Source organism: Equus caballus, chromosome 5, assembly GCF_041296265.1.
Source record: "Equus caballus isolate H_3958 breed thoroughbred chromosome 5, TB-T2T, whole genome shotgun sequence".
Lineage (NCBI taxonomy): Eukaryota > Metazoa > Chordata > Mammalia > Perissodactyla > Equidae > Equus > Equus caballus.
Window position 1 is genome coordinate 105066762 of NC_091688.1, and position 16263 is coordinate 105083024.

Here is a 16263-nt window from a genome sequence, read left to right on the forward strand (position 1 = left end):
TACCTTAATCACACCTGCAAAGTCCCTTTTGCTATAGTAGGCCATGTTCCCAGGTTCCAGGGTTAGGACGTGGACATTTCAGGGGCCGTTATTCAGCCCACCACAAGCATGGCCCAGGAGGGTATGGCATCCGGCTCAATCAGTCATACTATCAGGCAGAGAAAGACACATTCATAAGCAAGAAGCCACAAATTATACGGAGGAAAGAGAAACCACTGGGGATCTGGTCTGGCTTCTTGACAGATAATTATAATAATGATGATGTTGCTCATTATGTGTCAAGAATTGTTCTAAGTGCCTTCCTTACATACTCACTCAATCTTCACAAAAGTCGTCCTCATTTCGTAGAAGTGAAAACTAAGACACGAAGATGTTAAGTGACTTGCCCAAGACCACATGGAACTAGCAGAACCAAGATTCAAACCCAAGGTATCTGATTCTAAGGTACATACTCTTGACCATTTAACATGGAACTTAAAGAATGGATGGCAGGCTGACACAAGTGAAGAAACGGAAAGGTATTGGTGACAAAAGGAACAGAATGAACAAAGGCAGTAAAGTGAAAGGTGGGTTCAGGCCAGTGAGTAGACTGGGTTGGACAGAGTATAGCAAGCCAGGGAGAAGTGGTGAGAGAACAAGCTGGAGATCAGAGAAGACTATGGACCCTGACCTCCACGGCTGCTGGGGGCCCTGGGAGACACGTGCCTGCAGGAGGTGGCTTCACAGAGCTGTCCCTTGGGAAGACTGATCTGGGAGGCTGGGCTGGAGCAGTGAGAAGGGAGATGCCCTCTCTCCCCTGAGCCCAGGGCACTCTGTACTGTAGAACTACAGAGGGAGCCTGGAGGGAGTTGAGCCATCATCCCTCTCTGGCTGCAGGTGCCAGGAGGTGACTCAAGTCCACCTGGAGGCCCCTGGTCCCACCCAGCAACCGCCATCTGCGTCCTTGGCTACCAGGAGCAGCCTCCTTGCCAGCCCAGCCACTCCATCTCCCGCCCCTCTGGTTCCCCCAGGAGGCAAGGCGTGTGGACACTGGGGCTGCTGCTGCTGCTGGGAATAGTAACCCCATTTTGGAGTCGATTTGAAGTACCTTTACCCATATCTGCTGAAATCTTTCAGCATAATAAATAGTGCCTGGATATTTGGGATATGTATATTCACATCTTGGCTCTATCAGTTGCCTCTGTGGAGTCTTGGGTAATTTCTCAACACCCAAGCCTTGTTTTTCTTAATCTTTAAAATAGAAACAAAATTATTTTATTAGTTATTGCTAACTTATAAGGTAATAGTGATCTGGCTCAAATAAGGGATCTGCATATGGATAGCTCTCAAAATTATTATCTTTTTAATATTCTTATTTAATTTTGTAGCCAACTTACCTTCGAGTCCATGCTATTATTTTTCCACATTTTACAGATGAAGAAACTGAATCTCAGGGAAAAGAAGGGATCTGTCCAAAGCCAACCAGTGGGGGAGGCTGGATTTGAGACACAGGTGTATGATTCCCAACCACGTGCATCTCATAAAGAGAATGATGCTTAGGGGAGAAGGCAGGGCAAGCAGGACCACACAGGGAAGCAAGATCGACCTCAGAAAAGACGCTCCCAGATCTCTGAGGAAGCTCCAGAGCACAGATTCCAGAAAACACTCAGCCCCCTGGCGGCCTGCCACACCAGGGCGCCTCCCAGGAAACCTGGTCCCGCCCAGCAACCACCCTCTGCATCCTTGGTGACCAGGAGTCGATCACTGTCACGACTGCTCTGCTCCCATCCCCTCCTGGCTTGGGTCCCGCAGGCCTGTGGTCGTTCGTGGAAAGAGCACTGACGTGCCCTGAGCTGCCCGGTGGGAAACGCCTCCTCTGTGGTAAGACCTCCCCTTGTTCTCCTCTGGGAAGGGCTGGTGCACAGCTGCTGGGCAGGGCAGAGAGGGGCCCCCACAGTCACAGATTCTGGTCTTTGAAGTTTCCAGACGCTTTCAAAGAGGTTGCAGGTCCAGCTGGATGGGGTTATCTGCCCAGGGGTCTGAGTGGAGTTGGGGCCTTGGAAAGAATCCTGGGGTAGCTCTCAGACCTTACTGGAAACAGGTCACTTTTCTGCCTTTGTTCATTCTGTTCCTTTTGTCTTCAATACCTTTCCATTTCCTCACTGTGTCAGCCTGCTATCCATTCTTTAAGTTCCATGTGACCTTCATCAAGTAACACACCCTCTCTGGGCCTCAGTGTCCCAATCTGTAAAGCGAGCATTTGGATTAGAATGATTTCTAAAAGGCTTTCCAGCTCTGAGAGGCTCTGAAAAGGAGTGGTCAGCCTGGGGCCAGGTTTACAGAACTTCTGAATTCCCCTTGGCATCAGACCTGTTTAAACACCCAGGGCTTACCTAGCGCTGGATCTCAAGTTTAGACTCATTGGCCTGTTGCAGAAACAGATCAGTGATAACAAGAATTCCTCTTTCCTAAGTGCAACGCTCCTTCAGATGCATTATCTCATTGGATTCACCCCAAGTCCCCAAGAGCAGAACCAGAATGATTCCGCTTTCATGAAAGGGGAAACTGAGCATCAGAGCTGACTATAACATCCTCAAATGTCCTACTAAGTTCTAATTTCCTTTCTGACCTCACAAGAATGCCATCTGATGTCAGGATAGTCCAGTCACTAAGTGGCTCAGTAGACCAGCTTGCAGACTTCTTAGGTGGGACTCCAGAGCCGCCAGTTTCTGGTTGTGTGGAATGGAGTAAGTTTCCGGTTGTGTGGAATGGAGTAGGTTGCTCAGCTACGTTATGCCTGCTCCCTCAATGTAAGACGAAGGCGGCGATGGAGCCGTCGCTCCGCTGCAGTGGCTGTTCAGGGAGCTGCACTGTAGGAAAGTGCCTGGTCTTGCCATATTGTCGTTGTTGCTGTTGGCAAGGATGCTGCAGCTGCCCACTGAGAGGAGAGGCCTCCTTCTTGTCCCCCTCAAGGTTTGAAGAAGCTTTGAGGAGAATCGTGTATTCAGTTTGGAAGACACCCCGTGTGCCAGACGCAATGCCTGAGGTGGTGGTGAAAATCATCGGAAGTAAACACTTTCGATACCTTGCGGAGAAGCCAAAGACGTAACTTCGCTATTTGAAAAATATCTATTTTGCTTGGATGATAATGAAGTTTTGGGGTTTTTTTAATCTAGAAATTTACATTTTGAAAATGTCATCCGTGGAAAATTAAGTCATTAAGATGTAACAGTAGAAGTAAAAGGGTCTTGATAACTTCCATATGCACTGTTTTCCTGATATTTTTCATCTTTACAGTTCCCCATTCTCTCTTTAATAACTTGGGCTGATTTCCCAAATAGACGGGAAAAGTAAGCATTGCGACGTTTATAAGCCTTAGTGGAGTGTTGCTGCTTCTCCTCGTCGGGTTTGTAATCTACCACGTGGCAGAACTTTTGGAGAGGGAGGAAGGAAGGTTGTTAGACAATTTGTTGTGAATTAAAGGAGTAGGACTGGTGACTGATCATAGCTAAGATTCTTACCTACTTCGTTCTTATCCAGTGCTCCTCCAGTCAGAGGCTTCTCAGAGCGGGACTGCAGATCTTTCTTCCTTCCCTAAGCTCATCAGTCACATTCAGGGGAGGACATTCATATATCTCTAAAATTCACTAATGTGTGTCACAGGAGGGTGTGACAGGCTCTCCCTTCCAGAGTTGAGGTGGTTCACGAGAGAAAAAGAAGGTACTAGAGCTGCTTTTCATCTAGTAGACATCCCGTAACTAGCAACGAGTCGATATTTGCCTTTCCCTCTTAAAATGATTTCCTAGGTGCTTTCCTATATTTCAGAAACACACAGCCCAGGTAGACAGACAAAGGAGATCAGGCCACACTGGACATGAGGGCAGAAAGCAGTGGATGCCACCTGGAGGGTCCTTAAAAGGAAAGATTTGCGGTCTAACCCAAGACCTATTAAATCAGGATCTCTGAAGGTGAGGCCATCAGGACCAGGTTCTGGAGCACAGCCTTCTATGGGCAAATCACTTTGACCTCCTGGCCATCAGTAGTGTCGGCCCCAGGAGGTTCCAAAGTGAGCGCTACAACCAGCCAGTGACATTGGCTGCCACACAGGAGCTGGGCTTTGCAGACCCTGGGTCACTCATTTGGGATCCCTACATGGCTGAGAGATGTGAGTTTGAATCCTGGCTCTGTGCCTTCCTGGTCTTTTGACACTGAGAAAGTTTATTAACATCTCTGGCCTCAGATTCCACATCTATCAGGTGGGCATAAAAGACATGCATCTAACGGGGTTGTTGTGAGGATCAAAGGAGAAGCAGTAGGCAAAACACCTTTCCCGTGCCTGGTAGGACACTCAACGTGCTTCTCAAATAGCTCTGCTGCTGTTAGAGTGCATCTTTCCACGAATACAGGACGTTGTTGGAAAGTCAAATCCCTTTCCATGGAATACTTGCTGATCCTTTTACCTTCTATGCCAGGAGGTAGGTTGTCTGTGTTTTGTAGATGAGGAGCTAAGATGCTGTGATAAGCGACTATTGCGAGATCCCATGTCAGGCCCTGGTCACTGTCATGAGCAGCCACTAAGATCCGTTGGGAAACTCCGCCTAGTTCTCCTTTTCCCAGGAAGACGATGTGTCTCTCCGACTAATTCCACTCCTCTCTGAGCGTGTTGCTCAGTCCCTTATATCCCAACCCCTTCCTTTTGCCAGGGAAATCAGAGTCTAAAAGTTCCTAAAAAAGTGTGTAGGGGAAGCATCCTGTGCTTTTAAGGAGGGAAAAGTTTCCTGTGTCTTGTAAGGAGGTGCCTTTTTCCCCTCTTTACTCTTTAAACCTCAGAATCCAGGAAATAAAAGAAGACATTAAATCAGTCACATGAATTATGAAATAAAAGACACAGCTTTGTTTTTCCTATGACACTGTGAAAAAACAACTGTTTTATGTTGGCAGGTTGCTTCTGTTTTCTATGGGCTTGAGGTTACTGTTGCTTGAATGACACAGGGCAACTACCATGCTTTGCCAAAATGCTCCTGTATGGTTCAAACATAAATAATTCTCAAAGGCTTCTTCTGCTGAGGTGGCCACAGACTCAGCACTGTCCTGCCATGCATGCCCGACAATCTGGCCCCAGAGCGTTTCAGTCAGCTCCTTGTCTACGCCTGTCAGCTGGGTTCTCAAGAAGGTATTTTCTTTGGATTGAATCCATTGAGCCCATTTACTGGTAAATAGGCATAAGAAATATAAGTAAAAGCCAAAAAAGGAAGAAATCTCTAAAAGGAAGATCTGAATTAAAAATAAAAATCACAAATTAATGGATAATGGTTGGAAAAAGAGGAATCTTGCTGTGTAACGACATTCAGCTCGGACTTCCTGTGGGGTGTGTGGAGAAGATTGAATAGTGTGTCAGACTGGAGAGTGATCTTCGGGATAAACTGGTATGTTAGTTTGCTAGGGCCACTGTCTCAAAGAACAGCAAACTGGACGATTGGACCAATAGCAATTCCTTGCCTCACAGTTCTGGAGGCTGGAAGTTGGAGATCGAGACCTGTGCTCCCTCCTCAGAAGGTGCCCGCGAAGGGTCTTTCTCTCCCACTCTCCCTCCTTCCTTCTGGCAGTTCCTTGTTTGTGGCAGCATAAAGTTAAGCTTTGCATGGCAGTGTCCCTGCATGGGTGTCCGTGTGCAAATCCCCCTTTTTATAAGGACACCAGACAATTAGATCAGGGGTCCATCCTACTCAGCATGACCTCATCTTAACTAATTATATGTGCAGTCACCCTATTTCCAAATAACGTCGCATTCTGAGGTGCTGGGGGTTAGGACTTCAACATGCTAAGTTCAGGGGGACACAATTCAGCCATAACAGCCAGCCTGCTATCTTATGCATGAGATGAGACAACTGAGGCCTGTGTGGGCTTAAAGGAGGCCAGTTATTAAGAACCAAGACTGGGTCAAGCTCCCTCCTCTTCCCCTAACTCAGCCTATACAGTTATCGACAGATGAAGGGAGAATACTCAATACCTATGGAATATGCGTATTTTTCAGGAAAGAGATCTGTTTGCAGACTCAGAGAGGGAAGCTAGTGCCCCAGTTTGTGCTGCCATCACCTTCCTTCTTGTCACTGCACCAGCCTCCCAACCCCGCTCCCCGCCTCTGAGCCTTGTGTTCTCCAGTCCACTCTCTAAAGCCTTGCTCCTCAAAGTGTAGTCCTGGACCACCTGGAGCTTGTCGGAAATGCAGAACTTCAGGCCCGTCTCCAGGCATATTGAGTCAGAATCTGCACGTTATCTGGTTCCTATGCCACCTTACAGTTTGAGAAATCCAATTCTCACGTACGGGCAGCGTCATCTTTCTAAAGTGCAAATTGAACCAGGTGCCGCCACCACCAGCCCCAGGTCTGCCTGTGCCCCCATGGGTTCCCACAGCACCCTTAGGGATTGCCACACTCTACGAAGACTTCCTATGCATTCCTGTCTCCCCATTTCACTGTAAATTCTAGGTGCAACATTGTACCCTCAGCATTGAGTACGAAGTCTTGCACGTGTTGAAAGCCTAATAAATTAATTAGAGCAGCATTGATGCAGAGAAAGTAAGGATCTAGAAAATATTTACTTTAAACCTAAGTCTCAAGGTGCCTTTTGCTGAAAAACCGTGCAGATGTTCCTATGGAACCCTCCTGAGGGATTCTCAATAGCTCATTGAGAAGAAGATATGACAAGTGACAGGAGACAAATATTCTCATTTTCTAAAGGGAGAAAAAAATGGGTAATAAAACCACAGAACTTGATGCTTGTCAACAACTCTGGCAAAATTGAAGGCCAAAGAATTAAATATATTAGTTGTGAAACAAAAAGCAGAAATGATGGTCACTAACGGTTGGTACATGTTAACTAAAAACAAATAATGCCAAACTGGTCCCATTTCTCTATTAGTGAGGTAACTGCCGTCGAAGTAAAGGGAATGACGAAGACATATTGTTTGTTGGTTTCAATAAGTCATTAGGCACATTTTTCTCATGAAGTCTTGAAACGAGGCAGAGAATTCTGGACTGAATGGTATTAGGATGGGTCATGTACCAACGTGGTGGTGACTGAGCAGTGGATGTAAACATGTGTTGGAGGTGTGGAGTTGAGAGGATTTGTGTGTAACCCTATTCTCAGTCAACATGTTTTAATCCATAACTGAAGGAAGACAGACAAATCCCTTCAGTGAACATCTAGGTAGTAGATTGGGGAGCCTTGGCAGGAAAATGAACTAAAACCAACAAATGGAATCAGCAGAGGGATATGCAGAGTCTTTCTTTAGATAGGACTATAAATGAATGACTATATGGAATAAATGTTTAGGTTTTACTTGTTACGAAATGATTGAAAATATATCTATATATATTGTTGTCTGCTCCCAGTACCTGCGTGGAGCTCCTGACACCCCTGCAGTTTCCTGAGAGATAAGAGCACTGGGAGCATCTTTTGTTCTAATGTGAGCCTCTGAGCCCTTTCCTGGCACAGAGCTCCCAAGTCCTTGGAATTTCCTGGGTGATGGGATGTCATTTGTCTCAAGGAGGACACTCTCAGTGGGCTCCTGGATGGCTTCAGGCTGGACACTGGTCACCAGAAAGACCAAGCCATGATTAAAGGCTTAGAGTTTTCAGCCCCACCCCCATCCTCAGGGAAGGGAATATGGGTTGGAGATTGAGTTAGTGATGAGAATGCCTATGTGAAACCTCCATAAAAATCTCAAAAGTAAGGGGTTCAGAGAGCTTCCAGGTTGATGAACATGTCTGTATGCTGGGAGGATGGTGCACCCAGAGAGGGCAAGGAAGCTCTGTGCCCTTCCCACATAGCTTTCCTACACATCTCTTCCATTTGGCTGTTCCTGAGCTATATCCTTTTATAATAAATGAGTAACCTATTAAGTAAACTGTTTTCCTGAATTCTGTGAGCTGCTCTAGCAAATTACTCAAACCCAATGAGGGGCCATGGAACGTTGACTTATAGCCAGCTGGTCCAGAAGCACAGATAACCTGAACTTTCACACCTGAAGGGAGTGAGGCAGTCTTATGGGACTGAGCCCTTAACCTGTGGGGTTGTGCTAACTCCAGGTAGATAGCGTCAGAACTGAATTGAATTGTTGGACACCCAGGTGGTGTTGGAGAATTGCTTGGTGGAGAGAAACACCCCCACATTTGGTGGCCGGTGTGTGGTGGTAGTAGAGATTAAAGTACAAGATGAAAAGGAATGTTTCCTCTTACACTTGTGTCTGAGCTCCACATGAGCCCAGGGAGTCCAGATAAAGAGACATGGGAGGCCCACTGTCCTCAGAACTGGACATGTCACCTATGCAGCACTGAGCTGCACTCTGGGTGCCACATTTTAGGAGACGTCCTGGCACAATAAAGGTTTGGGCACTAAAAGTATGGCTATAAAGAAGATCCAAGCTGTGAAATGTGGCCTAGGGGAACATTTATAGAATCCAGGGATTGAGTTATTAAATAGAAGAAGAATTGAGTCCATTTCAAGAAACTCCTATGAGTAGAGGTGCTTCTTGTGAACAAAGTTGGCCTCTATAGTTGCTTTCAATTCTGAGAATCACTGACCCAAAGCACTTCTTCCATGGTTACATCACTGGTGGAACAGCATTTTTAAGCTCAAGGGACACTGACTGCGAGTTTTTATGGGAAAGGGTAGCAAATATTTGTAATAATGTACATTGACATTTATAGCCAAGAAATATAAAGTTCTAACATTTTCCCGTGTGACTTTCCTGCAGCCCATATTCTGTCATTTATTAATTCCTCAAAGCCTTTCATATTAATACATTCTTGTTGACTTGTCTTAGAACTTTTTTAAACTGTTAATATCAACAGTTTTAGAAATTAACACAAATCTGAAATTCCATCAAAATCCTTTCCATAAACAGTAATTGAGCGCCTACTGAGTGCCAAGCCTCGGGGCTACACCAGTGCACCTAACATTCTGGTGATGGGAGACACACGACAAACAGATAAACGAGGACGTTCAAGTGAGGATAGTGCAAGGATCAAACAGAGAGGAGGGTGATAAGGTTACATCGAGTCACAAGGGGTGTCCCCAGAAGGCCTCTCTGAGCACGTGATGTTTGGGCTAAGAATGCTTGGAGACAAGTAGCCAGAACTGTGCATGGTTAGCTAGCAGTGAGCCGGCCAAGACTGGCTCAGACTCCATCCCGGGGGACCTGGTCACCAGATTTCAACTGTCTGTAAACCTAGTAGTTTCTTCCTCCCTCTCCTGCCCCAGAAGAAGAGCCGCACCTTCCAGTGGGCCCGAGTTCTCCAGATACTGGGCTTCTGACTTTCCCAGCAACTGCTACAAACAGAAGGCACCTAAGCCAACCACCTGGAGCCCAAGCAGATCTTTTTGTACAACCTCATGCTTGTTTCGTAAAAAGTGGGACAGCATCCCGTTCTGGGAGCACAGTGCCCAGAGATGAGGGCAGCTGTGTAGCTGGTGCTTCCTGTCCATGAGGTCCAGCCTACACCAAGCGACCACAAGTGTGCCATCCTTGTGCCTCCACAGAGAGTAAACTGTGTGAACATCTGAGGAAAGCACTCTGGGCGGAGGGAACAGCCGATGTAAAGCCTCTTGGTGTGTTGAAGGAGGAGCGAGGAAGCTGGCATTGGTGAAGCTGCGTGAACAAAGGGGAGAAATGGGGTCAGAGAGGCCAGCAGGCTCCAATTTCAGGCTGTGTTGGCCATGGTAGCAACTTTGGGTTTGTTCTACGTAGAATGGAAGCTGCTGGAAAATTGAGAGCAGCAGGGGGTATAATCAAATTTATGCTTTCTGAAAGATGATTCTGGCCACTGTGTGGAGGATAGACTTGGAAAGACATGAGTGAAAAGAGAGAGACTGTTAGGGAGTCATAATGGTGATCTGGGCAGGAGGCGATAGCAATGACCAGTGATAGTCCCTATTTTAAACCCAGATTAACCATGATTTAAAAATTCAACTGCCCTACTTATCCATTTTTTTAAAAAATAACTAATCATAATACTTTATCTTGTTTATTGCTTTTCTTGCTATATAATCTACATAATATCTTAATATCCATGAACTCAACCTCTCCTTAAAACAGAATGATGCTGGAAAACAACTATTATCTCCATTTTCACAGGTTCAAAGTGATGAAGTAATGCGCCAGCATCACGCCCTTTCCACTGCATTAGGTTGTTCCTTTATTAATCTTGGACAGTGGGTTTATTGATATGATGATGACAGGCACTGTGAGGAGTATAAAGAACCATGAAACACTGTTCTGCACACATGCCTGTAGCACAAGATGTGGCATGAAGCTTTAAGGAAGAGAGCGTGGCATCATGTGAGCGAGCTCCAGACTGATGCTCTAAAAATGGGTGCCCGCTGGTCCTAAATATTGAGACCAGGAGGTAAATGTTTTTACTTTACCACTCACAATTCTGTCTTTCAAAAAATATAATAAAAAGTAAAAGGCAGAAAACAAAACACTATTTACAATTTATACGACAGGGAAAAAATTAATCCTCTTAATGTATAAAGAGCTCTTATAAATCAATAGTAAAAAGATGAGCAGCCCAGTTTCAAAAATTGACAAAAGATCTAGACAGGCAATTCATGAGAGAAGAAATAGAAATGAACACTGGCTATGTGGGGATGGGGAGTTCAACCTCAGTGGTAATGAAAGCAATTTAAACAGCAATAAGAGAGTCTTTTCTACCAAATTGGAAATGTTTTATAATGGAAATTACAGGGGTGAGGAGGATTTAGAAAAAAAGAGAATTCATATGCAATGATTTTAAGTATACTTATCAAAAGCCCTAAAAGTGCATGTGCTGAGCCAGCCCTGATGGCCTAGTGGTTACAGTCCAGCATGCTCCGCTTCAGCAGCCCGGGTTCGGTTCCTGGGCACGGAACCACACCACTCGTCTGTCAGTAGCTGTGCTGTGACCGTGGCTCACACAGAAGAACTTACAGCTACATACAACTATGTACTGGGGCTTTGCCAGGGTGAAAGGAAGAAAAAACGGAGGAAGGTTGGCAACAGATGTTAGCTTAGGGCGAATCTTCCCCTCTAAGAAAAAAAGAAAAAGAAGGGCACGTGCTGTGGCATAAAATCTCCATCTATGGATCAAGTCTGTGGAAATAATTATGGGTGGATATAATGGTTTGGTTTCAAAAATTTATACAAGAATATAAAAGTCTGGGGTCAATAGGAACCAGATTACATAACTCTGATTAGGATACCTCGAGGAGGATTTGGTACAGGAACAGGAGACCTGCGAGGCATAGTGCAGGAATCACGGGCTGCAGCTGCGAGGGTCACCAGCCCTCAGTCTGCAGAGGTGAGAGGTGGGGAATGTCACCGAGGAGGGAGCCTTCGGTAGCTCAGGCTGCCTTGAGAGAAGTAGTGATCTTTGGGCAAGAGACACAAATAGCTTAGATAACCTTGCAGGCAGAGAGTCACCAACTGGCAGGGCTACTCGTTGGCCAGAGCCAGCTGGAATAAGAGGACATGAGAGCTGACCAGCTGACCAGCGCACACAGGTCAGCTTCCTGGGATGGAGGTGGAGGCAAGGAGCTAGGAGCAAAGAAACACGCCCAGCAGAACAGCAATATTTAAATTAGTAAAAATTTGGGAACAATAAATGTCCAACAATATAGTACTGTAATGTAGTTAAGTATATATAATGATAATAAATAATATAATAAATTATAATAAAATAATATAAATAAAATATAAATTAATTATATAATTATATAAATAAAGTAATATAATACATTATTATAATATAGTTAAATATAATATAGTTAAATAAGCTCTCATATTTATATGATGAAATACTGTTTAGATATTAAAATGTTCTTGCAGAGACATAAGTATTGATGTGTAGAGATATCCACATTATATTGTCGACTGGAAAATTTTTAAAAGATTATGAAACTGTATAATCCTAGTTTGGTTTAAAAGCAAAACAAAACATAAGTTCCTGTGTGTATATATGTGTATATATATATATATATATGAAAAATTTCTATAAAGAGATAATATAATGCCTTGCCACATTTAATTTAACGACTTACAATTTTGAGAAAGCACAGATTTGTGTTTGTATAGCACATTTTTTTTAGGACTTTTTTTTAGAGCAGTTTTAGGTTCACAGCAAAGTTGAGAGGAAGGCACAGATATTTCACATATACCTCCTTTCCCCACATGCACAGCCTCCCCCGTTATCAACATCCCTACTAGAGTGGTGAGTTTGTTACAACTGATGACCCTACGGGGACATGGCATTATCACCCAGAGTCCATAGTTCACATTAGGCTTCACTCTTGATGGTGTGTGTTCTATGAGTTTGGACAAATGTATAATGACATGTGTCAATCATTATAGTGTCATACAGGGTGGTTTCACAGCCCTAAAAATCTTCTGTGCTTCGTCTGTTCATCCCTCCCTCCTTTTGATAATACACTTTTAAAATCCATGATCTCTTTATTGTATATACTCTCGATTTAACTCAACATAATTAAACAAAATAGCATAGCGATAATTATTGCTCCCCACTCCCATAGATCATGTGGATGTACCCTGGGGGGCACAGAGAGAAGAGGACTGTTTGAGCTGCCTTGTCTCAGTGTGGACAGGAGACCTGGCTTAGAAACTGTGCCTTAAAGCACTGAGATAACTGGCGAAGGGCCAGGCAGTTGCACAATCATTTTGCTTCCACTTGTGAAAGCAACGCAGGAGAGAGTGCAAGCGCAAAGGGCCTTGAACTCAGCCTGTGAAGGCTGGTGCAGAGATTGGAAATCACACCCAGAGCTCCTGGGTGTGACCTGCCTGAGGACATTGTGATGCAAAAATGTTTTGTTTCTTTCTGTAAAATTAAGGAAAGTGATTCCAAACAATTGTGCTTTATCACAGCAGATTTTTAATACTAATTAATCTACTTTGTTTTTCAAAGTGGGTGATTTCTAGAACTTACATTTACTGTTTTTAGTAAATAACAATGTTGTGGGATGGGTTATGTTAACCATCTCTCTTTTTACCTATTTAAATAGATTTTTTTCAGTTCCTGTGTGCTACAAAACTTTGATCTTTTGAGCTTTAGTTTTGCCTATCAATAAAGACAGGTTTGGGGTCAAAAGCAAAGAGCATCCAGGCTGTCCTTGCATGATGAGGGAGACAGCGCTTTACCTTGTGACTGACACGGAATTACGTCTGTCAAGGGCTGACTGACAACCAGGCTCAGTGCTAAATATTCTATACACCTATCTTGATAAGTATTATTTTTCTAATCTCATGGATGAGAAATGAAAGTCAGAGATGTGAAGTAACTTACCAAAGTCAAACAGCAAGTTGTGTTGGGGGCTAGGGTTCAAAATCAGGCCTGAGGAACAGGTGGTCCATGTCCTTAACCACTATACTGATGCCTGAAATTATGGGTGAATTCTGCACAATTATGGGAAAAAAACTTCCTTTTTCATTTGCTATGTTATTGTTTCTCAAACTTTAGTGTACATGGGAATCGCCTGAAATGTTTGCTAAGAATACAAATTTTCTTGTCCTGTTTTCAGAAATTCTAGTTAAATGAGTTCAGAGTGATCCCAGTATCTGTTTTATGATCCAGACCCTGCATGATTATGACCCCCCTTAGGTGGTCTGAGGATCAAAGTTTAGAAATCACTGTCATCTTCTTCAAGAAGAAGCCCTTCATCCTTTCCGGAATATTTTTCCACCTCTTATTTTCTCTTTCAACTCCACTTTGTATTTCAATTCCTTCATGGAGCCATTTCCACCCACCTTAAGCAGATTTGGTGTGAAATTCCTCTATGGTCCCATATCTCTTTTTACATACTCTGTCTTTTCAGTTATCACACTTTTTGTTTTTTCGCTGATGAAGATTTGCCCTGAGTTAACATCTGAGCCAATCTTCCTCTATTTTGTGTGTGGGTCACTGCCACAGCATGGCCATTGACAAGTGGTGTAGGTCTGTGCCCAGGAACTGAACCTGGGCCTCTGAAGCAGAGCACACCAAACTGAATCACTAGGCTGTGGGGCTGGCCCTCACATTATTTTTACGAACTGGAGACAACACAGTCTGAAGACATGAGTAGATTGGTGCCCACTAAGACCTCAGCTAGGAAGGTGGTGATGCAGAGCTCAGAGACACGTCAGATAGAAGAAAACATCCATGGTGTGAATGCATCTACTGCTGCAGAGCTGCGTCTAAGAGAAGCAGGTTGCAGAAGAGCAGGTCTGTTGGGGTATCATTCCCATACGTTAAAAGTACGTCCTGCCAAAGAACAATTGCTGATGGAATTGGTTGCTAATTTTGTAGACAAATGTCCCTAATTTGAGAAATTATTTTTATTCTGTGACATAGTGTAGTGTAAATGTTATGAAAAATAAACTGATTATTTTCATTGATGTCAAAATGTGGCTCAATGTTATAAAGGAAGAAATGGGATACCTTGGGATCAACTTTGGGAATGCAATGATTCCTTGTCCCTGGGAAGTTTACAAACCAAAGCTGAATGGTGGCCACATAGGTGTTCTGCAGAAGGACTTCATGTCTAGGTGAGAAGACGGACTAGATGCCTTTACATATGGTATTTTTTATTAACATTTTAAAAGAGAATCAAAATTCTGTTGTTTAAGATAGACAGTTTGTATATTACGGGGTAAAACTGAGGAGTAATGTAGAGAAAGGAGCATATGCTGTGAGCCATACAGATCCTGTGTGAGTCCTGGACCTCCACTTACTAACAAAGTGACCTTGGGCGATTTACTCAGCCTCTCTGAGCATCCGTTTCATCATCTGAACAATGGTGATAATAATGCCTACTTTTCAGGATTATTAGGATAACATGAAAGGATTTATATGGGGTAGCTGACACATAAGCATTTAGAACATTAGCTTGTATAATCTCAATGACAAAGAAATGATTCGAACATAGGTCTGGGAGTTAAGGTACTTTTAACATCTTTCTGAAGACTAAATTTTTATTATAATAACTCATGGTGTTATTGGTTTATATGACTCCATGGCATAAAAGGAAAAGAAGAAAACCCTCACACTTCAGCACAGTAATACATGTCACATTAGCACAGGCTTCATCTCAGCTCCCCATGGGTTTTGGTGAGATTTTCAGCTGCGCTCTCCTCCTCATTTTATTTTTTATTTTGTTGTTGTCTTTTTTAAAAAGAAAAGACTGGTTGTGTTGATCATCTGTTATTACTTCCAAACAAGAGCACGCTTCCATTTACTGAAATTAGATCCCCGTTCACTGCACTGGCACACTCTGGGCTGTCTTCCCCAGAGTGTTTGGGGCCTGTTAGGTGGTGCACAGTTGGAAATTGGTGGCATCGAGCCGCTGCCAAGGCTGGCAGACCTTTAAGATGGCATCTGGTGACCTTTTTGCTAAGTATCCTGGGTCTCCATCTGAGAGTTGATGTTCCAGGCAGGGGTGGAATCCAAATCAAGTGTGAGGTCTGGGGAGCTGGAGTTAAGTGGAGGTGGGGCCAGCGGGGGAGCGCTACTTTGCTCTGGGCCTAGTATGCTACTAGATGCCCTCACAATATTCCTTTCCGACCCTGAGACTCTGCGCTCTCGTGAAGGGTGGCACTGAAGGGCTGGTCTGCAGGAAGAGCCCAGTGCGAGAGAGGGAACACTGGACAGTTTTGTCCTCGTCTATTTGTCAGCCAGAAACACAGGAACCTTCCTAATCCGGTGGCTCCTGGATGACACTAGACTCGTCACAGCGCCCCTGCGAGCAGCGGCCGAGGGCAGGCGCATGTGCCAGGAAGCTTGCTGTGTCTTGCTTCCAACGTGGTGTTGATGGCATTTTTTTCCTTCTTTGGAAATGACAGCTTTCTATTTTCAGTACTGCAGGTAGATAGCACACAGGATGGAGGAAAGAACCACGAGCCTGTGGACAGCATAACCACCTACCTGTGTTGATGAATTGTCTGTGCTGGCAACAGACACACACCATTTCTCAGCTGGGCAGTCATTTCCATGATAATTTTAAAGTGCTATGTACGTCTTTTTAAAAAAGCAGCTTTTACTTTGAACAGATTTAACAGGTTATTTTTGGTTTTATATCTACTGCGGCTGTTTTAGCGGACGGGTAGATACAGTTCATATTTCTTGGGTGATTCTGCCCTGAGACTGCCCACAAAAGTGTCTTGAAGGTGCTGAAAGCAAGGAGGGTGCGTCTCCTTGCCTTCATCCAGAGGAGTTGACTCTCTGTCCATTTTCCCTTCAAATCCCACACCTCCTGCTT

General features: G+C 44.2%; 1 protein-coding gene across 1 annotated transcript in view; it reads left to right on the forward strand.

The window, feature by feature from the left end:
• The first annotated feature begins 3016 nt into the window (after positions 1-3016).
• Positions 3017-16263, forward strand: part of C5H1orf87 (chromosome 5 C1orf87 homolog) — a 69988-nt gene continuing 56741 nt past the window's right edge. The window contains exon 1 of the mRNA XM_070267599.1: positions 3017-3084. Within this exon, the coding sequence (XP_070123700.1) occupies positions 3017-3084 (68 nt within the window). The remainder of the gene's footprint in view (positions 3085-16263) is intronic.